The sequence below is a fragment of the Moschus berezovskii genome, chromosome 19 (assembly GCF_049115385.1).
Source record: "Moschus berezovskii isolate FMDL1 chromosome 19, NW_MosBer_1.0, whole genome shotgun sequence".
Lineage (NCBI taxonomy): Eukaryota > Metazoa > Chordata > Mammalia > Artiodactyla > Moschidae > Moschus > Moschus berezovskii.
Genome location: NC_142478.1, coordinates 65,497,157 through 65,521,891, shown reverse-complemented (window position 1 = coordinate 65,521,891; position 24,735 = coordinate 65,497,157). Strand labels below are relative to the sequence as shown.

At 42.1% G+C, this 24,735-nt stretch overlaps 2 protein-coding genes and 1 pseudogene across 2 annotated transcripts in view; 1 reads left to right on the top strand and 2 right to left on the bottom strand.

Moving 5' to 3' along the window:
* Nucleotides 1–24,735, bottom strand: part of TMEM116 (transmembrane protein 116) — a 98,479-nt gene that overhangs the window by 22,513 nt on the left and 51,231 nt on the right. The window lies entirely within an intron of this gene.
* On the bottom strand, nucleotides 5,049–8,094 carry LOC129542766 (zinc finger CCHC domain-containing protein 17 pseudogene; annotated as a pseudogene).
* LOC129542762 (disintegrin and metalloproteinase domain-containing protein 1a-like) lies at nucleotides 7,911–10,420 on the top strand. Its single transcript, XM_055405444.2, has one exon. The coding sequence runs from the start codon at nucleotides 7,926–7,928 to the stop codon at nucleotides 10,407–10,409; it is 2,484 nt and encodes an 827-aa protein (XP_055261419.2). The 5' UTR covers nucleotides 7,911–7,925; the 3' UTR covers nucleotides 10,410–10,420.

Genomic DNA, 24,735 nt, shown 5'->3' with positions numbered 1-24,735 from the left:
CCAAGTTGAGTGTAGCACTTTAACTGCATCATCTGTTAAGATTTTAAATAGCTCGGCTGGAATTCAACCATATCCACTAACTTTGTTCATAGCAATGCTTCCTAAGGCCCAGTTGACGTCTCAGTCCACATGTCTGGCTCTAGGTGAGTGATCACACCATTGTGGTTATCCAGGTCAGTAAGACCTTTTAAATATAGTTCTTCTGTGTATTCTTGCCACCTCTTCTTAACCTCTTCTGCTTCTGCTAGGTCTTTATCGTTTCTGTCCTTTATCATGCCCATCTTGGCATGAGATGTTCCCTTGATATCACCCATTTTCTTGAAGAGATCTCTAGTCTTTCCTGTTCTATTGTTTTCCTCTATTTCTTTGCATTGTTCATTGAAGAAGGCCTTCCTATCTCTCCGTGCTGTTCTCTGGAATTCTGTATTTAGTTGGGTATATCTTTCCCTTTCTCCCGTGCCTTTCATTTTTCTTCTTTCCTCAGCTATTTGTAAAGCCTCCTCAGGTGACAACTTTGCCTTCTTGCATTTCTTTCTCTTGGGGATGATTTTAATCACTGCCTCCTGCACAATGTTACAAACTTCTGTCCACAGTTATCCAGGCACTCTGTCTACCATATTTAATCCCTTGAATCTGTTCATCACTTCAACTGTATAAGCTTAACAGATTTGGTTTAGGTTATACCTGAATGGACTAGTCGTTTTCCTTATTTTCTTCAGTTTAAGTCTGAATTTTGTAATAAGGATCTGAGCCACATATCAGCTCCAGGTCTTGTTTTTGCTGGCTGTGTAGAGCTTCTCCATCTTTGGCTGCAAAGAACACAATCAATCTTATTTCATGACTGACCATCTGGTGATGTCCATGTGTAAAGTCATCTAAGGTTATTGGAAAAGAGTGTCTGCTATGACCAGCATGTTCTCTTGACAAAACTCTGTTAGCCTTTGCCCTGCTTCAAGTTGCATTCCAAGGCATAACTTGCCTGTTTTTCTGGGTATCTCTTGACTTCCTACTTTGCATTCCAAACCCCAAGGATGCAAAGGACATCTTTTCCTGGTGTTAGTTCTAGAAGGTTTTGTAGGTCTTCATAGAACCAGGCAACTTCAGTTTCTTCAGCAACAATAGTTAAGGCACAGACTTGGATTACTGAGATACTGAATGGTTTGCCTTGGAAACAAACCAAGCTCATTCTGTCGTTTTTGAGACTGCACCCAAATACTGCATTTTGGACTCTTTCATTGACTATGAGCTACTTCATTTCTTTTAAGGGATTCTTGCCCACTGTAGTAGATATAATGGTCATCTGAGTTAGATTCACCCATTTCGATACATTTTGGTTCAGAGTCCTAAGATGTGGATGTTCAATATTGCCATCTTCTGTATGACCACATTCAATTTACCTTGATTCATCGACCTAAAATTCCATGTTCCTATGCAATATTGTACTTTACAGCATTGGACTTTACTTTCACCACCGGACACAACCACAACTGTCATTCTGCTTTGGTCCAGCCTCTTCATTCTTTCTGGAGCTATTAGTACTTGCCCTCTGCTCTTCCTCAGTAGTATAATGGACATTTTCCAACCTGGAGGGCTCATATTCTGGTGTTATCTCTTTTTGCCTTTTTCATATTGTTCATGGAGTTCACCTAGCAAGAATACTGGAGTGGGTTGCCATTTCCGCCTCCAATGGACCACATTTTTTCAGAACTCTTGACTATGATCCATCTGTCTTGGGTGGTCCACAGCATGGCTCACACCTTTATTTTGTTTCGCAAGTCCTTTTGCTACGATAAGGCTGTGATCCATGAAGGCGGATGTGAACAGACATGTCTCTGAAGAAGAAATAAGTGAGCAATAAAAATATCACCTGGGCTTCCCAGTGGCTCACTGGGTAAAGAATCCACCTGTGATGCAAGAGACGCAAAGACATGGTGTTCAGTCCCTGGGTTGGGAAGATCTCCTGGAGGAGGGCATGGCAACCCACTTCAGTATTTTTGCCTAGAGAATCCCAATGATCAAGAAGCTTGGTGGGTTACAATCCACAGGGTCACAAGGAGTTGAACATGACTGAAGTGACTGAGCATGCAAGCAAGCATATGAAAAGCTGTGCAACATCACTAATTATTCAGTTCAGTTCAGTCACTCAGTCGTGTCCGACTCTTTGCAACCCCATGAATCACAGCACGCCAGGCCTCCCTGTCCATCACCAACTCCCGGAGTTCACTCACACTCGTGTCCATCGAGTCGGTGATGCCATCCAGCCATCTCATTCTCTGTCGTCCCCTTCTCCTCCTGCCCCCAATCCTTCCCAGCATCACAGTCTTTTCCAGTGAGTCAACCCGTCGCATGAGGTGGCCAAAGTATTGGAGTTTCAGTGTTAGCATCCGTCCTTTCAATGATCTCCTTTAGAATGGACTGGTTGGATCTCCTTGCAGTCCAAGGGACTCTCAAGAGTCTTCTCCAGCACCACAGTTCAAAAGCATCAATTCTTCGGCGATCAGCTTTCTTCACAGTCCAACCCTCACATCCATACATGACCACTGGAAAAACCATAACCTTGACTAGACGGACCTTGGTTGGCAAAGTAATGTCTCTGCTTTTTAATATACTATCTAGGTTGGTCATAACTTTCTTTCCAAAGAGTAAGCGTCTTTTAATTTCATGGCTGCAATCAGCATCTGCAGTGATTTTGGAGCCCCAAAAAATAAAGTCTGACACTGTTTCCCCATCTATTTCCCATGAAGTGATGGGACCAGATGCCATGATCTTCGTTTTCTGAATGTTGAGCTTCCAGCCAACCTTTTCACTCTCCTCTTTCACTTTCCTCAAGAGGCTTTTGAGTTCCTCTTCACTTTCGGCCATAAGGGTGGTGTCATCTGTATATCTGAGGTCATTGATATTTCTCCCAGCAATCTTGATTCCAGCTTGTGCTTCTTCCAGCCCAGCGTTCCTCATGATGTACTCTGAATAGAAGTTAAATAAGCAGGGTGACAATATACAACCTTGACGTACTCCTGTTCCTATTTGGAACCAGTCTGTTGTTCCATGTACAGTTCTGACTGTTGCTTCCTGATCTGCATACAGGTTTCTCAAGAGGCAGGTCAGGTGGTCTGGTATTCCCATCTCTTTCAGAATTTTCCACAGTGTATTGTGATCCACACAGTCAAAGGCTTTGGCATAGTCAATGAAGCAGAAATAGATGTTTTTCTGGAACTCTCTTGCTTTCTCCATGATCCAGCGGATGTTGGCAATTTGATCTCTGGTGCCTCTGCCTTTTCTAAAACCTGCTTGCACTAATTATTAGGGAAGTGCAAATCAAAACTGCAGTGAGATACCTCTTAATATCCACTAGGATTTCTACAATCAAAAAGACAATAACAAATGCCAATGATGATGTGGAAAAATTGGAATCCCCATTCATTTCTGGCAGGAGTGTAAAACTGTCCAGCAGCTTTGGAAAACAGTCCGGCACTTCCTCAAAGGCTAAACATAGTTATCACGTGACCAAACAATTCTACTCCAAAGTATTCATTCAAGGGATATGAAAACATACTTCATGCAAAACCTTGTACTGAAATGTCTACAGCACTACTATTCATAATAGTCAAACAGGAGAAACAACCAGGATGTTCATCAACTGATGAATCAAAAACTATGATATATCCATAGTAATGTTATTTTGCCAAAGGAAATAAAGTATTGGTATCTGCTATGATATGGCTTGAAAACTTTATGTGAGGTGAAATAAGCCAATCACAGAGGACTACAACTATAATATACGAATCCATTGCTATGGATTGTCAAGAACAGATAAAATCATAGAGATAGAAAGGAGAGTAGTGGTGACCAGGGGCTGCAGGGAGCAGAGAATGGAGAGTGACTGCTAATGGACATGGGAGTTTTATTTTGGCACGAGGAAAATGTTCCAAAATTGCTTGTGGTGATGACTGCATAACTTTTCGATCATACTACAAACCACTGAATTGTACACTTTAAAGGATGAGCATTCTGGTATGCGACTTTATATCTCAATAAAGCTGTTATTAAAAGACAACTAAAGTAAAATGATATAATTTGGGGATGCACACATTTAGGAAGCAAAAATAATAAAGAAGGTGAGGAAGTAGTTATCATAAAACACAAGATTATGATCTCTCTGAAGCAGGAGGGCATAAGATTGGCAATGGCACAAGGTGACTTCTATGAAGCTAAAAGTATTGATTACCTCATCAGGGTTGTACTTAACGCAGCTGTTTCTCTTTCTCACCCTCCCTTCCTTGCTATTTCTCTCTTTTTCAGTAAAATACACACAATATTAACCATTAACCATTTTTTTCCATTTAGTACCAGGAATTTAAGCAGAAACCTAAAATGGAACCAATTGACTCATACTGTAGTAAATACAAAGTAAAGCAATGATTTTGGCTTGAGCTGTCTGGTTCAGTCGTCTGGTGGAATGTCACAAACAAGCTAAGTCACTGCAAACAATGTTTTTCTGGCTGTGACCACTGGCTGTCACGCCTAACATAGCAGAATCATGTTGGGGGGATGGAAGTAAGCACCACTTCTTACCGTGTTCTCCCTCATACTGCCAGTCTCCCTCGGCCTGTGTGCTGGATGTAGCAGAGACCATCCACCAATCACTCAGGCCAGGGTAGGTAGGCCAGTAGGGAGGGGCCAATCACTCTGTTCAACTATAGCTAGACTCACCCCCACAGCAGTCCCTGTGGCTCTAGCCTGGACTCCTGTACAGGAATCTGGCTCTGGCAGTGGCAGCTGGAGAGGGTAATACGACCTCCTGCTGAATAAAGTTGGGTGAATGAAGAGGTGAGCTGCAGGGGTCACTTGCAAAGGGACCAAGAGTGATAAGGGAACAACTCATTCAGGCAGATGCTTTTGATACCTAACTCCCAGATTTGCCTGTGGCACAAGGGGATGCCATCTCCCATGGGAGAGAAGAGGGTGGGAGGCCATATTCTCACTACTGAGTCTTTCTAGGAGCCAGGGCTTCAAAGCACAGGCTCCGGATGCCTTCTCTCAACCACCCCCTCTACGCTCCATTCTCACTCCTTGTGCTTCTTCTTCTTCGTCGCTGCCTTGCTGTCCTTTGATGTGTGCCTTGCCCTCTAGCCTGTATCACTCTCAGAGTCTGAGCTGTCAGAGTCAGATGACTTCCTGTCTCTATGTTTCTTTTTCTTCTTTTCCTTCTTTCTTTTTCTAGAAGAATTTCTTGTGGGGTCAGGCTTTTCAAACTCTGCTGACTTTGCCTCTTCTTTCTCCTCTTCCTCATCAGGTATCAGAGAATACTTGGTCCCACCTGGTTGCATGAAACAATCCTTTGCAAAGTGGCCTTTACAGCCACACTTCTTGCAGGTGGTGTTGAGGACAGCCTCGAGGGTGATCTTCTGCCCTGTGTAATCCTCGAAGGACCGCCTCCGCCTCTCTTCTTGCTCAATGATAACACTGTTGGGATCAAGGTCCTTCCCAGTCCCTTGGTTGACAACCTTCATGGAGAGGGATACTTTTATCCTATCATTTTTCATCTCTCGGCCAGTAAGCTTCACCCACACTTTGTCTCCAACATCTACTATCTCAGAGGGCTTATCCAAGCGACAGGATGACATGTGAGTTTGATGGACCAGACCTTGCTTCTGACAGCCTGGGATTTTGATAAAGGCTCCATAGTCTGTGACCATAGCAACCTCTCCTTGGAAAATAGTGTAGAGAGCAGGCAAGTTCTCCATGGTCTCGGGTCTTCCTGAATTCATCCTTAATGCTCTATGGTTCCTCCATTTCCCTTCTGCTAAAGCTAACTGAAGTATTCCAAGGCCATTAGCCTATTGTGTTTTGTTTTTTAATTGTTATTACTGCTACTCTTTTGCCAAGAGAAGGCTTTTGGGGGGGGAGGGAAGCAATGGGTGGATTCATTGTCAGCTTCTGGTCTTCCCCTCACAGCCCATCTTAACCATTTTTAAGTGCACAGTTCACTAGCATTAAGTTCATTCATTTTGTTGTGACACCATCATCAATACCCACTTCCAGAATTTTTCATCATCCTAAACTGAAAGTCTGCACCCATTAGACAGGAACGCCCCATTCCTCTATTTCCCTACCCAGGGTAACCTGTATTCTACGTTCTGTCTCCATGAAATTGGCTATTTGTGGAACCTCAGATATGTCAGATCATAAGGTATTGCCTTTTTCATTTTATTTAATACTAATTCACTAAAAAGCACATTTATGCTTTATGCATATTTTGTGGTTGTGTTAGGAGTCAAAATAAAAAAAAATTTGAGAAAATAAAGAGAGGAGTGATACAAATTGGAACAGAATGTCTCTACACTCTTTCAAAGAATTTCATTGTAAAACAGAGACAAGGAGAAACTAGATGGTGACTGGAAGGTGATGTGGGCTGAGAGGGATGGTTTTATAAAGGTGAGAAATTACAACAAATAATAAGACTGGATCGAGCAGCCAAACAGATGCTGAAGGTGTAAAAGAGAGAAGGGAGAAATGCAACAGTGAAGTCCATGAGAAATTAAAAGGGAAGGACACCCCTCACACAAGTAAGGATTGGTCTTAGACTGGAGCAAGGACAATTTATTCACGATAGTGGGGGGGACATTTAGATACAGGTGGTGGACTCAGCTAGTGTTTATATGTGGACGTATTCTTTTGATTGCTTCTATTATTATTTTTCTCAGTGAAATATGAGGCCAGAAGAAATTAGGAGAGTGAACTGGACAGCAAAATGTAGAAAGCAGTACATTTTGAGATCATGTCTGTGCCAGCATGGTTTTTGTGGGTTCTTCTGAAGACATTTACAGATATTCAGGGCAGGCACGAAGCCAAGTAGAAACACAGAAGATACAGCAAATGAGACACCACAGCAACCATGCCTGGGAGCTATTTATTCATTCAATAATTCCTATTCGTCTACTCTTGGACAAGCACCATTCTAGATGTGGGAGAGTATGTAAGGAGAAACAAACAGAAGTGGCCACTGAACACATGGAAGTCATATATGAACACAGGTGAGACTTCAGGATTCCTAGTCTTCAGCAGGCAGGGTCATAAGATACTGCTATGCCAGGACCAGCCCAAGAATGGTAATACTTGGTCTGGAGATACTTACCAACCAAGGTTCCCATGATAACTGCACAAAGGGGAGACTGCTCTGTTGGCATCTCCCATACACACTTTTAGTGTTATAAATACACACTGTGTTACAAACAGAACTTGAGAAACTGAATTCTGATGATGTTTTAAAAAAGTAGGGAATGTCATTTGTCCCACGGGTGACCAGCACACTGGGGTTTATCTATCTGGGGGCACAAGGCAGGTACCACACTGGCTTTATCTAACAGATTGGTCTGTTGTGCACTGCATCTATAATGCCATGTTACATCTAGTTACAATGTCCATGTGATACAGAACAAGAGCTTTAGGAGAGAGGAAATGGGCAATGGAGCGTGCCCACTGAGACCTCCCAGCCTCCTGGTCTAGAACATTAGGAGTCAGCCGAGCAACGGACGATAGGAGTGGGGGAGGGGTGTTCCTTGTGGTACAGTTGGGGAAGGCATGGAGGTTTTGTTTCCTTTCTCAAGGTGCAGTCTTGCATTTTAGAGTCTGCAGTCCCTCTTCATGATCACAGCTCTTCCTAACGTCAAGAAGACCGTAACCACTGGAGTAGAGGGTGTGGAGGGAAGTCACAGAGAAAAAACACTATTTGAAGCATAACAGAGATCCAAAAGACTAGAAAGGACACAGCCAGAGGCTGACCTCTGAGAGGAAGGCAAGAGCCACCCTTTGTGCAGCCAGCATAGATCTGAAGTGGGAACCTGTGACAGAGGGTCTGTGTGTCAGGGAGAGCTGCTGCTGCCGCTGGACACAAGCCCTGCATCATCAACTGATTCACCAGGGCCATGTCCGTGGACACGTCTGTGAGAGACTCTGCCTCTATACCGCCTTCTCTATGGAAAAGGCAAGTGGCTATGCCTGAGGCTATCAGAGTGCTTCAAACTTGGGCTCCTCAGATGAAGGGCTTGAGGCTGGCCCTGGTGCCAGGACTTTCATGTGCCAGGTTGGGGATCCTGTTGTTCTTGGTACTGACTTCTCTGCCAAGCCTGTACTGTGACCTGGGCTCACTGTATCACCCTTCCTATGAAATAGTCATTCCCAAGAGTCTGACAGTGGAAGGAAGGGAAGACCAAGTGGAAAAGCTCTCCTATGTGCTATTTATGCAGGGCCAGAGGCAGCTGATTCACCTGACGGTGAAGAGAGACTATTTTGTGGATAACTTCCCAGTCTTCAGCTACCACAACGGCATCCTGGGGCAAGAAATGCCTCTCATCTCGCAGGACTGTCACTATGAAGGCTACATAGAAGGAGTCCCGGGTTCTTTTGTTTCTGTCAACACCTGTTCAGGCCTCAGGGGCCTCCTGATTAAGGAGGAAAAATCCTACGGCGTTGAGCCCGTGCACTCTTCCAAACGGTTTGAACATGTGTTGTACGCCATGGCCCACGAAGCTCGAGTCTCCTGTGGTGTCACGTCCAAAGACAGCCAAGTGGCGTCCACCAGCCGGCAACCAGAGAGCGGCAAGCCTCACAGCTGGCAGGTGCCATCCGACTTGTGGTCACATACCAAGTACGTGGAGATGTTTGTCGTGGTCAACAACCAGCGGTTCCAAATGTGGGGCAGTGACGTCGACCAGACAGTCCAGAGAGTAATGGACATCATAGCTCTGGCCAACAGCTTCACCAGGGGAATAAACACAGAGGTGGTGCTGGCTGGAATGGAGATTTGGACTGAGGGGGACCTCACAGAGGTCCCCGTGGACCTGCAAGTTGCACTCAGCAATTTCAACAGCTGGAGACAAGAGAAGCTCTTCCATCGTGTGAAGCATGACGTTGCCCACATGATCGTGGGACAGCATCCTAAAGAGGATATGGGGCAGGCGTTTCTCAGTGGTGCCTGCTCAAGTGATTTTGCAGCAGCCGTGGAATCCTTCCACCACGAGGATGTCCTCCTGTTTGCAGCACTCATGGTCCATGAGCTTGGACACAACTTGGGTATTCGGCACGACCATTCGGCCTGCATTTGTAAAGATAGGCCCTTCTGCCTCATGCATGAAAACATCACTAAAGAAAGTGGCTTCAGCAACTGTAGCTCTGACTTCTTCCACCAGTTCCTCTGGGAACACAAGGGGGCCTGCCTGTTTAACAAGCCTGGGCGCAAAGGCCGCTTACGGAGGGCTTCCCACTGTGGCGATGGCATTGTAGATGGAGATGAGCAGTGTGACTGTGGTAATGCGTGTGACCGTGATAACTGTTGTGATAACAGCTGTAACCTGAAGTCGACTGCATTGTGTAATCCTGGACCCTGCTGTAATGCTACTTGCCAGTATGAACGAACTGGACGCAGCTGCCGTCCTGCTTCAGGAGAATGTGACCTTCCAGAATTTTGTCTTGGTACCTCTGGGGAGTGTCCCCCGGACACCTACAAGCAAGACGGTTCAGTATGTATGGGTGGATACTATTGTGTTCAGGGTGTATGCATGTCTTCTGATAGTCAGTGTACTGAAATTTTTGGGTTTCCTGCAAAAGTTGCTCCAGAAGAATGTTTTCGGTTATTTAATGGTCAAGGGAACAGATTTGGAAACTGTGGTATTCCCAGTGAGAGTGGCTCAGCATATACTAAATGTGAAAATGAGAATATATTTTGTGGGAAAATGATATGTACAAATATTCAAGAGGTACCAGATCCCCAAGTCAATTATACAATGCTGCAGACCCATTATAAAGATGACTATTGCTGGTCCATGGATAAATACAGTGTTAAGGATGTCCCTGATTCTGGAGATACAAAGAAGGGCAATCTTTGTGCCCCAGGGAAAGTATGCATGGACTTCATCTGCTCAGATGTCAGTGTTCTTGGGTACGATTGTGATATAAAGGTACAGTGTAATCAGAAAGGAGTTTGCAACAATAAAAAGAACTGCCATTGTGATGATGGTTTTTCCCCTCCTGACTGCAAAAACCCAGGACTTGGTGGTAGTGTGGACAGTGGCTACCCTAGTTTCGATAATCCCGAACCGGGGGAAGGTGAAGGAAATGATACCTCTGACGAACACAAAGCTACCAAAGACGTCTTAGACACGGTAATCCCATTAGTTGCAATACTTTTAATGTCATTATTACTACTTATAATTTTTTGTGTCTGCACGTTTTGTAAAGCAGACAAAGGAGCAGCTGCTGAACCAAAAGAGGAACCAGCTGTCCCAGAAGCGGTTCCCGCAGCTGCGGCTCCTGCCGCAGAGGCTCCCGCAGCTGCGGCTATCCCAGAAGAGGAACCTCCAGAAGAGGAGGAAGGGAAAGAGGAGGAAGAGGAAGAAGAATCAGAGCCATAAGACAAGCAATGGGAGAAAGAAGCCTAATACATCGAACACCTCAAGCACTGAGTGGGAATGACAGGCTCGCTGAAGCAAAGGTGAAGTGGGAATTGATAACTCCAGTGGCTCTGACTACGATTATATACTCTATAAAAATATACTACTGTAGAAGGAGGGATTCTGTCACTTTTATCACTTTAGTCATTAAGGTTTTATGGTTTTAATTATACATTAAATAATTTACTGCTTTTTCACATTTAAATTTGAACTCTTCACATGCATCTATTGACATCAACATCCTTGTTTTGGGCTAATTTTTCCAGGTACCAGAATCTTTTTCAAGAAATTCCATCTTTCATCTAAGTTGTTTGACATATACCACTATTGGTACCTGCATTTACTATTATCAGTTAGATTTTCAAGCAACAGATACCTACTATATGAGAACAACTGTTTATGTGACTCATTGGTCTAATTTGGCCTTTTATACATGTGCATTCAGGAAATGAGTTTTTAAAAACAAAAAATAAAACCCTATTGAGATTAGATCTCTTCAGATTCCATGTGGTATATTTATTGAGTCTATTTTCTTCTGGGACTCTGTGGGGTGGACTATATCCAGTAAGTCAGAAGACCATAACTGCCCCAGGGTCAAGGGGCTAGTGTTTCAGTCATTTAACTTTTCAATTTTGGCAGATGTTGGTGAGTGTGCTCAGTCGTGTCCAACTCTTTGTGACCTCATGCACTGTAACCCACCAGGCCCCTTTCTCCATGGAATTCTCTAGGCAAGAATACTGGAGTAGGTTGCCATTTTCTACTCCAGGGGATCTTCCCCACCCAGGAATCAAATCCATGTCTCCTCTGTCTCCTGCATTGGCAGGTAGATTCTTTACCACTGCACCCCTGGGAAGATGTTTTAACACTGATATATTACATACTCAATTCATTATTTCCCAGGATCTCCAGGTCCTTTCTATAGCCATACTCCCCTTTTTTGGTTGTTTCCATTTTTTATTCCTTTTCTTTAAAGGAGATCAGTCCTGGGTGTTCATTGGAAGAACTGATGCTAAAGCTGAAACTCCAATACTTTGGCCACCTCATGCGACGAGTTGACTCACTGGAAAAGACTCTGATGCTGGGAGGGATTGGGGGCGAGAGGAGAAGGGGACGACAGAGAATGAGATGGCTGGATGGCATCACCGACTTGATGGACATGAGTTTGAGTGAACTCCAGGAGTTGGTGATGGACAGGGAGGCCTGGCGTGCTGTGATTCATGGGGTCGCAAAGAGTCGGACACGACTGAGCGATTGAACTGAACTCTTTATTACAAGGATCACTCTTATAGAAGTATATGCAGACTTAAAGTGAAAAAATCAAATGTATCCAAGAATAAAAAACACAGTTTCTTTTTCCATCGAGTTTTTATTCTTTTTTAGTTCTTTTATTTTTTGACTGCACTTAGCAGCATACGGGATTTTAGTTCCCTGACCACTGACTGAATGCTTGAACCCACATCCCTTGCATTTGAAGTACCAAGTCTTAGTCACTGAATCACCAGGGAAGTCCCTAGCCATACTCCCTTTTTAACTAAAATATTTATTTTTCTCCTTGCTGTTGTTCAGTCAATCAGCAGTGTCTGACTATGACCCAATAGGCCTGTAGCACACCGGGCTTCCCTGTCCTTCACCATCTCCTGGAGTTAGCTCAAACTCATGTCCACTGAGTTGGTGATGCCATCCAACCATCTCATCCTCTGTTGTCCCCTTCTCCTCCTGCCTTCAATCTTTCCCAGCATCAGGGTCTTTTCCAGTGAGTCAGTTCTTCACATCAGGTGGCCAAAGCACTGGAGCTTCAGCTTCATTCCTTGCAGTGAATATTCAGGGTTGATTTCCTTTAGGATTGACTGGTTTGATTTCCTTGCAGTCCAAGGGACCCTGAACAGCCTTTTCCAACATCACAGTTCAATTCTTCAGCGCTCAGCCTTTTATATTGTCCAGCTCTCACATCTGTACATGACTACTGGAAAAACCACAGCTTTGACTATGTGGACCTTTGAAGGCAAAGTAATGTCTCTGCTTTTTAATATGCTGTCTAGGTTTGTCACTACTTCCCTTCCAAGGAGCCAGTGTTTTTAATTTCATGGCTGCAGTGACTGTCTGCAGTGATTTTGGAGCCCAAGAAAATAAAGTTTGTCACTGTTTTCATTGTTTCGCCATCTATTTGCCATGAAGTGATGGAACTGGATGCATGATCTTTTTTTTTTTTGGATCTTCGTTTTTTTTTTTTGAATGTTGAGTTTTAAGCCAGCTTTTCACTCTCCTCTTTTACCTTCATGAAGAGGCTCTTTAATTCCTCTTCACTTTTTGCCATAAGGGTGGTTTCATCTGCATATCTGAGGTTATTGATATATTTCCTGGCAATCTTGATTTCAGCTTGTGTTTCTACGAGCTCGACATTTCACGTGATGTACTCTGCATATAAGTTAAATAAGCAGGGTGACAATACAGAGCCCTGACATACTCCTTTCCCAATTCAGAACCATTTCATTATTCCACGTCTGGTTCTAACTGTTCCAATTTGACTTGCATACAGGTTTCACAGGAGGCTGGTAAGGTGGTCTAGTATTCCCATCTCTTTAAGAATTTTTCACTGTTTGTTGTGATCTACACGGTCAAAGGCTTAAGCATAATCAATGGCGCAGAAGTAGATTCTATTCTGGAATTCTCTAGCTTTTTCTATGCTCCAACGGATGTTGGCAATTTGATCTCTGGTTCCTCTGCCTTTGCTAAATCCAGCTTGTACATCTGGAAGCTCTTGGTTCACATTCTGTTGAAGCCTAGCTTGAAGGATTTTGAGCATTACTTTACTAGCATGTGAAATGAGTACATTTGTGCGGTAGTTTGAACATTCTTTGACATTGCCTTTCTTTGGGATTGGAATGAGAACTGACCTTTTCCAGTTCTGTGGGCACTGCTGAGTTTACCAAATTTGCTGGTATACTGAGTGCAGCACTTTCACAGCATCATCTTTTAGGATCTGAAGTGGCTCAACTGGAATTCCATCACCTCCACTAGCTTTGTTCGTAGTGATGCTTCCTAAGGCCCACGTGACTTCACACTCCAGGATGTCTGGCTCTAGGTGAGTGATCATGCCATTGAGGTCATCTGGGATATTAAGACCTCTTTTGTACAGTTCTTCTGTGTATTCTTAGCTTTCTTAATATCTTCTGCTTCTGTTAGGTCCATAACGTTTCTATCCTTTATTGTGTCCATCTTGCATAAAGTGTTCCTTTGGTATCTCTAATTTTCTTGAAGATATCTCTAGTCTTTCCTATTCTATTGTTTTCCTCTATTTCTTTGCATTGATCACTGAGGAAGGCTTTCTTCTCTCTCCTTGCTGTTCTTTGGAACTCTGCATTCAGATAGGTATACCTTTCCTTTTCTCCTTTGCCTTTAGCTTCTCTTTTCTCAGCTATTTGCAAGGCCTCTTCAGACAACCATTTTGCGTTTTTGCATTTCTTTTTCTTGGGGATGGTCTTGATCACTGCCTCCTGTACAAAGTCATGAACCTCCATCCATAGTTCTTCAGGTACTCTATCAGATCTAATCCCTTGAATCTATTTGTCACTTCCACTGCATAGTTGTAAGGGATTTGATTTAGGTCATACCTGAATGGCCTAGTGATTTTCCCTACATTCTTCAATTTAAGCCGATTTTCTCAATAAGGAGTTTATGATCTGAGCCACAGTCAGTTCCCAGTCTTGTTTTTGTTGACTGTACAGAGCTTCTCCATCATTGGCTGCAAAGAATACAATCAGTCTAATAGCAATATTGACCATCTGGTGATGCCCATGTGCAGAGTCATCTCTTGTGTTGTTGGAAGTGGATATTTTCTATGACCAACACGTTCTCTTGGCAAAACTCTGTCAGCCTTTGTCCTGCTTCATTTTGTACTCCAAGGCCAAACTTACCTGTTACTTCAGGTATCTCCTGACTTCCTACTTTTGCATTCCATTTCCCTATTATGAAAAGGACATCTTTTTTTTGGTGGTAGTTCTCGAAGGTCTTGTAGGTCTTCATAGGACAATTTAACTTCCGCTTCTTTGGCATTAGTGGTTGGGGCATAGACTTGAATTACTGTGATATTGAGTGGTTTGCCTTGGAAATGAACTGAGATTATTCTGTTGTTTTTGAGATTGCACTCAAGGACTGCATTTCAGACTGTTTTGTTGACTATGAGGGTTATTCCATTCTTCTAAGGGATTCTTGTCCAAGTAGTAGATATAATGGCTATCTGAACTAAATTAGCCATTTCTGTCCATTTTAGTTCACAGACTCCTAAAATGTCGATGTTCACTCTTGCCATCTCCTGTTTGACCACTTCCAATTTACCTTGATTCATGGACCTAAATTCCAGGTTCCTATGCAACACTGTTCTTTACAGCATCAGACTTTACTTCCACCACCAGACACAATCACTACTGGGCACTATTTTCACTTTGCCTCAGGCTCTTCATTCCTTCTGGAGCTATTTCTCTGCTCTTCTCTAGTAAGCATATTGGATACCTACTGACCTGAGGAATTCATCTTTCAGTGTCATATTTTTTTGCCTTTTCATACTGTTCATGAGGTTCTCAAGGCAAGAATGCTGAAGTGGTTTCCATTCCTTTCTCAAATGGATCACATTTTGTCAGAACTCTCCACCATGACCTGTCCGTCTTGGGTGGCCCTTTTCCCCCTGTATTGTGCTGTGCTTAGTCACTCAGTCATGTCTAACTTTTCCCGTGGACTGTAGCCTGCCAGGCTCCTCTGTCCATGGGGATTCTCCAGGCAAGAACACTGGTGTGGGTTAACATGCCCTCCTCCAGGGGATCTTCCCAACCCAGGAATCGAACCCATGTTTCCCACATTGCAGTGGACTCTTTACCATCTGAGCCACCATGGAAGCCCAAGAATACTGGAGTGGGTAGCATATTCCTTCTCCAGGAGATTGCCCCAACCCAGGAATCGAACTAAAGTCTCCTGAATTACAGGCGGATTCTTTACCAGCTGAGCTACCAGAAGCTCCCCTTTCCTCCAACAGAATGTTTAATTCCCTTCTAATAGTCCTTGGATGAATTTCATACCCTCAGATGTGTCATGTCTGATGAACATTACCTAGTTATAAAACTGCATTTATACTTATTTTATATAGTACAGAGGCCTCTACCACAGTGCTGAGTACATGTTTTAAACTAAAATTTTGTCTTTTCTATTTTTCTTTTCTTCTTTATTGAAACAACTTGTTGGCTGACATCATAAGGAATCTCTCCAACTACAAAGTAGCTTTAGATCTAGTAGATACTTCTCTATGAAGAAAGCACAAAGCAAGTATAATATTAACATTATTCATTCTGTGCCAAGTACTGTGTTAAACACACTATATTCATTGTCTTAATTTAATCCTCCTAACCACCCTATGAAATCTCCATCTTTCATGAGGAAACAGACTAAGGAGAATTTTCTCTAGAGATAGTAAGTAGTGGTATTTACATATTTTCCAAAGTATGACTCAATGTACAACTACCAATACTTCCTGAACCTTTTCCTTCAGTAAAAAGTGACAGGGAAGACCTTCAAAATGTCCTTAACTAACTTCTACCACATATGAATCCACAAACTGTGTAGTTATTATTGATGAAAATGTCTTTCCTCCTATTATATCCATTATGGTGTGGCAGATTACCATCTTATTCAATGTTGTGGGCCCAGGATATTGTACATGCTTAATAAGTGTTTACCAAGTGAATGATTTAATCTTAAAATATAGGGCCAAATTCATTCTTGGGGCAGGATGCCTTTTACCACTTCCTAATACAACCAAAGTCTTGCTCAGATTCAATACTGCTAAATTACTTATAAACAGACAAATAAGACATTAAAAGTTTATAAAACCCCACACTCCAATCAAAGATAGACTATGGTAGGGGTGTGCTCAGATGCTCAGTCATGTCTGACTCTTTGTGCCTCCACGGACTGTAGCCTACCAGGCTCCTCTGTCCACAACATTCTTCTGGCAAGAATACTGATAGGTTACCATTTCTTCCTCCAGGAGATCTTCCAAACCCAGGGATCATATTTGTATATATTGTGAAATGATCACCATAATAAATCTAGTTAACATTCATTACCACACATCATTATAAAATTTTTTTTCTTATGTTGAGAACTTTTAAGATCTACTCTTAGCAACTTTTGGAAAAGGAAATGACAACCCACTTCAGTATTCTTTCCTGGAGAATCCCATGGACAGAGGAGCCTGGTGGGCTAAAGTCCATGAGGTTGCAAGAGTCAGACATGACTTAGCAACTAAACCACCACCACTACCTGAGCAACTTCAAATACACAATACAGTAGTATTAATCATAGTTACCATGCTGTATATTATATTCCCACGACTTTTTAACTGGAAGTTTGCCCCTTTTGACCACCTTCATCCATTTCACCAATCCCCCACACCCCACCCCTGACAACCATTGATTAGTTCTCTATGAGTTCAACTTTTTGTTTTGTTTCTTTTAGAAATGTTGTTGTTGTTCAGATGCTACATTGCATCCGACTCTTTCTGACCCCATGGACTGTAGCACGCCAGGCCTCCCTGTCTCTCACCATCTCCTGGCATTTGCTCAAGTTCATGTCCGTTATTGGTCGGTAATGCTATCTAACCATCTCATCCTCTGTCACCCCCTTCTCCTGCCCTCAATTTTTCCCAGTATCAGGGTCTTTTTCAATGAGTTGGCACCTTGCATCAGGTGGCCAAAGTATTGGAGCTTCAGCATCAGTCCTTCCAATGAGTATTCAGGGTTATTTTCCTTTAGGACTGACTGGTTTGATCTCCTTGCTGTCCAAGGGACTCTCAAGACTTCTCTCCAGCACCACAACTGGAAAGCATCAATTGTTCAGCACTCAGCTTTCTTTATGGTCCAACTTTTACATCTGTACATGACTACTGGAGAGACCATAGCTTTGACTATGTCGGACCTTTGTCAGCAAAGTGATGTCTTTGAAATGTATATAAGTGAGACAATAAGGTATTTGTCTTTCTTACGTAACTTATTAGCATAATGCCTTCAAAGTCCATCTATGTTGTCACAAACCGTAAGAGTTCCTTCTTTTTATGGCTGAGTAATATTTCGTGTGTGTGCGTATGTAACATATTTTTTTAAATTTAGCTGTGTTGGGTCTTAGTTGCAGCACACAGGATCTAGTTCCCTTACCAGGGATTGAACCCAGGCCCCTTGCATTGGGAACATGGAATTTGTTTTTTTTTTTTAAGTTGTGATGACAACTAGTATCTTAGTCACATGAAAAAGTTTATCTACTCAATGATACAGGAAGAAACAATAGGCTTGTGCCACATGGTGGCATCTAACAGACACCAGAAGGTGTTCCTGGCTTGTTGCTGGGTAGTCATTGTTTCACATTTTAGTTCACTTGCCAGACACCTGTGTTTTTGCATGTACTGCTCAGGCCACAAAAATCCCCATTAGAATGCTTGAGTTCCGAGGAGCGGTTAACTCCAAATTAGCCCACATACTGTCCTTTTACCTTTGTGGCAGGAACTAGTCTTTTAAGTGTTTCAGATACTGTAGATATGAGATTCATGATGTAGGGTTCCTGCTCCTTGGAGTTCACCAAGGTTGGGTGTCTTCTCACTGGAGGTTTGTGGTTTCCACATCAAGTAATATAGCTACAGTTGACTGAGCATGGACCATGTTGTAGGCACTGTTCTAAACACTTTCATATTTTATCTCACCATTTTCACAATAGTCCTATGAGGTACCCACTGTCATTGGCCCCACTCTCCCCATGAAGAACCTAAGGGGTTAAGCAATTTGCCTAAGGTCACATGGTAGTTTGAGAAGGGTAGACAGGTGTCCGAGCAGGTCTGTCTGAAGCTAAAGTCAAGTCTTCTCAACAACTGTGTTTCACAGCAGAAGGGAGACCTGCTGGCCTTTGTGAGCAATGCAACTCATTGCTGTGGTGAATCTCTGGGCCCTAAGGTCTGGGTTGAACTGGTTCAGGGCCTCTGCTGGAGATTCAGGTCAACTTTCGAAGTGAGCTTGAAAGGAACAAGGAGAAGGAGAGGGAGAGGGGGAGAGGAAAGAAAGGGAGGGAGAAATTTGCAGCCTTCATTAAGCATACTCTAGTGGCATTAAGGCATGCTCCTTTTTCTGTTTCAGCTAAATGGTGGCCCCCTTATGATGACAGAATCCCCAAATCACCCATTTGGAAAAAGTCAAATAGGAAAGATTAAAGAAATGATTTTATAGACCTGTTTCCTCATCAACGTGATGAGGCTTTGGGCTGCAGATGGAATGCAGAGTCTGAACCTATGGACCACCAGAGAAGTCCTGTATAACATTTTCTAATTCATTCATCCACTGATAGATGACACCTAAGTTTCTTTTATGTCTTGGCAATTGTAAATAATGCTGCAATGAACATGGTGGTGCAGATATCTTTCTTTGTTGGCATTTTGGTTTCCTTTGGATAAATGTCCAGAGGTGGATTGCTGGATCATATGGTAGTTTTATTTTCAACTTTTGAGGAACCTCCATAATGTTTTCCATAGTGGCTGCACCAGTTTGCATAGCCATCAACAGTGTTCCTTTTTTTTTCACATCCTCGCCAAAACTTATTTGTCATTTTGATAACAAGTGTGAAGTGATATCTCATTGTGGTTTTGATTTGCATTTCTGAGGAGATTAATGATGTTGAGCACCTTTTCATGGACCTGTTGGCCATCTTTATGTCTTCTTTGGGAAAATGTCTATTCAGATCCTCTGTCCATTTTTAAATTGTATTTTTTTTCTACATTCATCAGAAAAGATAAACAAGCCTGACAGATATTTTTGTTATAATCACTGCAGATTGTGACTGCAGCCATGAAATTAAAAGATGCTTGCTCCTTGGATGAAAAGTTATGATCAACCTAGACAGCATATTAAAAAGCAGAGACACTACTTTGCCAACAAAGGTCCGTCTAGTCAAAGCTATGGTTTTTCCAGTAGTCATGTATGGATGTGAGAGTTGGATTATACAGAAAGCTGAGCACCACAGAATTGATGCTTTTGAACTGTGGTGTTGGAGAAGACTCTTGAGAGTCCCCTGGACTGCAAGGAGATCCAACCAGTCCATCCTAAAGGAAATCAGTCCTGGGTGTTCATTGGAAGGACTGATGCCGAAGCTGAAACTCCAATACTTTGGCCACCTGATGCAAAGAATTGACTCATGTGAATAGACCCTGATGCTGGGAAAGACTGAAGGTGGAAGGAGAAGGGGACGACAGTGCAGGAGATGGTTGAATGGCATCACCAACTCAATGGACATGAGTGTGAGTAAGCTCCAGGAGTTGTTGATGGGCAGGGAGGCCTGGCGTGCTACAGTCCATGGGGTCACAAAGAGTCAGCAACATGACTGAGCAACTGAACTGAACAGTACTGATGAATCTTGAAAATACTATGCTAAGTGAAAAAAGCCAGTCAGAAAATGACACAAATTGTATGATTCCATCTATATTAAATGCCTAGAATAGACAAATTCATAGGAGAAGCTGAGGCAGACAGTGGATAATTAGATACAATACTAAGTACTATAGTCACAAGTACTGTAGTCGTAAGTACAACTGGCACAAAAATGTTTGGAAATAAAAATAACCTTGTACTTGGTGGAAACAGATACATAAGGAAAGTAGGTATTAAAGTACAGCCTCAGTTCAGTTCAGTTCAGTCGCTCAGTCGTGTCCGACTCTTTGTGACCCCATGAATCACAGCACACCAGGCCTCCCTGTCCATCACCAGCTCCCGGAGTTCACTCAAACTCATGTCCATCGAGTCAATGATGCCATCCAGCCATCTCATTCTCTGTCGTCCCCTTCTCCTCCCGCTCCCAATCCCTCCCAGCATCAGAGTCTTTTCCAGTGAGTCAACTCATCGCATGAGGTGGCCAAAGTATTGGAGTTTCAGCTTTAGCATCAGTCCTCCCAATGAACACCCAGGACTGATCTCCTTTAGAATGGACTGGTTGGATCTCCTTGCAGTCCAAGGGACTCTCAAGAGTCTTCTCCAACACCATAGTTCAAAAGCATCAATTCTTTGGTGATCAGCTTTCTTCACAGCCCTACTCTCACATCCATACATGACCACTGGAGAAACCATAGTCTTGACTAGATGGACCTCTGTTGGCAAAGTAATGTCTCTGCTTTTTAATATGCTATCTAGGTTGGTCATAACTTTCCTTCCAAGGAGTAAGCGTCTTTTAATTTCATGGCTGCAATCAGCATCTACAGTGATTTTGGAGCCCAAAAAATAAAGTCTGACACTGTTTCCACTGTTTCTCCATCTATTTCCCATGAAGTGATGGGACCAGATGCCATGATCCCTACTAATGCTAAATGTCCAGTGAGTTGTGATTATCACTGTGTTTTACAGAAAGAATGGAGAACATCAGTTAATGAAATGAGCAGGTAAGTAGAAGGTAAGAGGACTTCCAATATATACCAAAATGGTAATGCTAAATGATTATGTCAGACATTATAGGATACTTTGAAACAATTACAGGCAGGTATTCTCACTCAAAACTTATAATGTCAATCAGGTTGCAGTTTAAATATGTGTCTTGAAAAGACAGTCTCTTCAGCAAGTGCTGTTGGGAAAGCTGAACAGTGCATGTAAATCAATGAAGTTAGAACCCACCATGACACTGTAACCAAAAGTAAACTCAAAATGGCTTAAAGACTTAAATATCACACTTGACACCATAAAACTCCTAGAAAAGAACATAGGCAAAACATTCTCTGACTAAATCATAGCCACACTTAGGTCAGTCTCCCAAGGCAATAGAAATAAAACCAAAATAAACAAATGGACCTAATCAAACTTAACAGTTTTTGAACAGCAAAGGAAACCATGCACGAAATTAAAGACAACCTATGAACTGGGAGATAATATTCTTTAATGATGCAACTGACAAGGGCTTAATTTCCAAAATATATAAATAGCTCATAAAATTCAATAACAAAAAACCATACAACTCAATCAAGAAATGGGCAGAAATACTAAATGTTTCTCCAAAGAAGACATACAGCTGTTCAACAGGCACATGGAAAGATGCTCAACAGCACTGATTAGCAGACAAAAGAAAATCAAAACTACAACAAGGTACCACTTCATATCAGTCAGAACGGCCATCATTAAAAAGTCTAAAAGTAATAAATGCTGGAGAGGGTGTGGAGAAAAGTGAACCCTCTCACAACGTTGGTGGGAATGTAAACTGGCACAGTCACAATGGAAAACAGCAAGAAGGCTCCTTAAAAAACTAAAAATAGATTTGCCATATGATCCAGAAATCCCACTCCTGGGCATATATCCAGACAAAATTCTAATTTAAAAAGATACATGCGCTTCACTGTTCACAGCAGCATTATTTACAATGGCCAAGACATGGAAGCAACCTCTGTCTATTGATAGATGAATGGATAAAGATGATACACACACACACACACTATACCCACACACATACACTGGAATACTATTCATTCATAAAAATAACATCATTTGCAGCAACTAGAGGTTATCACATTGAGTGAAAGAGAATAACATATGATACCATATGATATCATTTATATGTAGAATCTAAAATATGACACAAAATGAACTATTTATGAAACTGTTTTCAGACTCACATACATATAAAACAAACTTACAGTTACCAAAGGGAAAAGTGAGAAGGAGAGGGGTAAATTAGAAGTTTGAGATTAGCAGATACAAACTACTATACACAAACACAAGGTCCTAATGTATAGCACAGGAAACAACATTTAATATCCCATAATAAACCATAGTGGGAAAGAATATGAAAAAGAATATGTACATACATGTATAACTGAATCACTTTGGTGTACACTAGAAACTAACACATTGTAAATCAACTGTACCTCAAAAAAATAAGCAAATAAATAAAACTTTGGAAAAATGCATAGGAAAAAGGAAATTCTAGGGCCTTTCTCTGGCAGTCCAGTGGTAAGAATTCGCCTTCCTATGCAGAGGGTGCAGGTTTGATCCCTGGTTGGGGAGCTAAGATCCCCCATGCCTTGGGGCCAAAAAACTAAAATATAAAACAGAAGGAATGTTGTAACAAATTCAATAAAGCCTTAAAAAAAAAGGAAATCCTAGCAAAGTTCTGTCAAAAGAGACTATGTGAGGGAAGTTAATAATAGTATCTTTATCTGTGTAGCACTTTTTAATTTACAAAGCATTTTTACAAATGCTATTGAATCATTAGTAAAGCTCATACAGATATTATTTCCACTTTATCAACAAGAAACTGATGCTCAAAGAGATTAAATGACAAAAATATCAAAATTCACAAATAACCAAACTAAGTCCTGAATTTGGGTTTTCTAGGTTAAAAAAAAACAAACAAACAACCTTTCAGTAAGGCTCCATATCACAGTGCATGGAAAAAGCTGATTTACCACAAGATGTAGCATTCAATTTCTTAAAGCCTGCTGCTGCTGCTAAGTCTCTTCAGTCGTGTCTGACTCTGCGACCCCATAGACGGCAGCCCACCAGGCTCCCCTGTCTCTGGGATTCTCCAGGCAAGAACATGGAGTGGGTTGCCATTTCCTTCTCCAATCTAGGAAAAATATTTAATTATTAGGAAGGAAATTTGCAGAAGGTGGCAACAGTAGTGCAATTAAAAAGAAAACTCAACTCACAGCATGAAAAGAAAAAGCACTATGATGGTAAAAAACTAAACCTTACAAACACCAAAAAATGATGATAAGTCATCTTACAAATCCCAATATATGGTTTAAAAGGTCAAACTGCCAAAAGCTCCAAAATCCAAGTGATACTAGTAACTGTCACAGAGAAAGTAGACAGAAGTGATGGGACACCTTCTGGACCTGAGACCAGGAAAAACCCAAATACCCAACAGATACTCAATGGAAAGTACAGTGAGCCAATCTGAAAAGAAGTACCTAAAACTCAAGTTTTTGACATTTCAATACTGGGGAGAATGCAAGGGGTTGATTTTAAGGGGTGAAGGGACCAGAGGAATCTGGGACCTATGACTTTAAAAAGTAAAGGACAAAACTGCATGCTGGGGAGAATCCACTGAAAGTAGAATTCAAATTGTCCAGGACAAAAAAGCAAAGAGATTTTAAATGGAAATACATTCACTGTTTCACCAATTAATATGCTGTTTGGCATTACATTTTGGTAAATGGTCTTTACCTGGTTAGGCATATCTTCCCCTTCATGGATCACAGCCTTGTTGTGGTGAAGGGGTTTGTGTAACTCAACGAAGCTATGAGCCATGCCACGCAGGGCCAACCAAGATGGACTGGTCACAGTGGAGAGTTCTAACAAAATGTGGTCTACTGGAGGAGGGATGGCAAACCACTCCAGTATTCTTGCCTCAAGAACTCCACGAACAGAATGAAAAGACAAAAAAACATGACACTGGAAGATATGCCCCCCAGATCGGAAGGTGTCCAATATGCTACAAGGAAAGGGTGGAGAAATAGCTACAGAAAGAATGAAGAGGTTGGGCCAAAGCGGAAAGTAAAGTCCAATGCTCTAAAGAACAATACTGCATAGGAAACTGAAATGTTAGATCCATGAGCCAGGGTAAATTGGACATGGTCATGTAGGAGATGAAGGCAAGAGTGAATGTCAACATCTTAGGAATCAGTGAAGTAAAATTGTTGGGAACAGGCAAATTTAATACAAATGACCATTATATCTACTATGGTGGGCAAGAAGCCCTTAGAAGAAATAGGAGTAGCCCTCATGGTCAACAGAAGAGTTCGAAATATAGTACTTGGGTGCAATCTCAAAAACAATAGAATGATCTTGGTTTGTTTCCAAGGCAAACCATACAACATCACAATAGTCCCCATCTGTGCCCCACTGCTAATGCTGAAGAAGATGAAGTTGAATGGTTCTACAAAGATCTACAAGACCTTCCAGAGTTAACACCCAAAAGAGATGTTCTTTTCATCATAGGGGACTGGGATGAAAAGTAGGAAGTAACTTGTCTGGAGTAACAGGCAAGTTTGGCCTTGGAGTACAAAATGAAGCAGGCAAAGGCTAACAGAGTTTTGTCAGAAGAACATGCTGGTCATAGCAAACATCCTCTTCCAACAACAGAAGAGACGACTCTACACATGGGCATCACCAGATAGTTAATATTGAAATAAGATTAATTATGTTCTCTGCAGTCAAAGATCGAGAAGCTCTATACATCAGCAAAAACAAGACCTGGAGCTGACCATGGCTCAGATCATGAGCTCCTT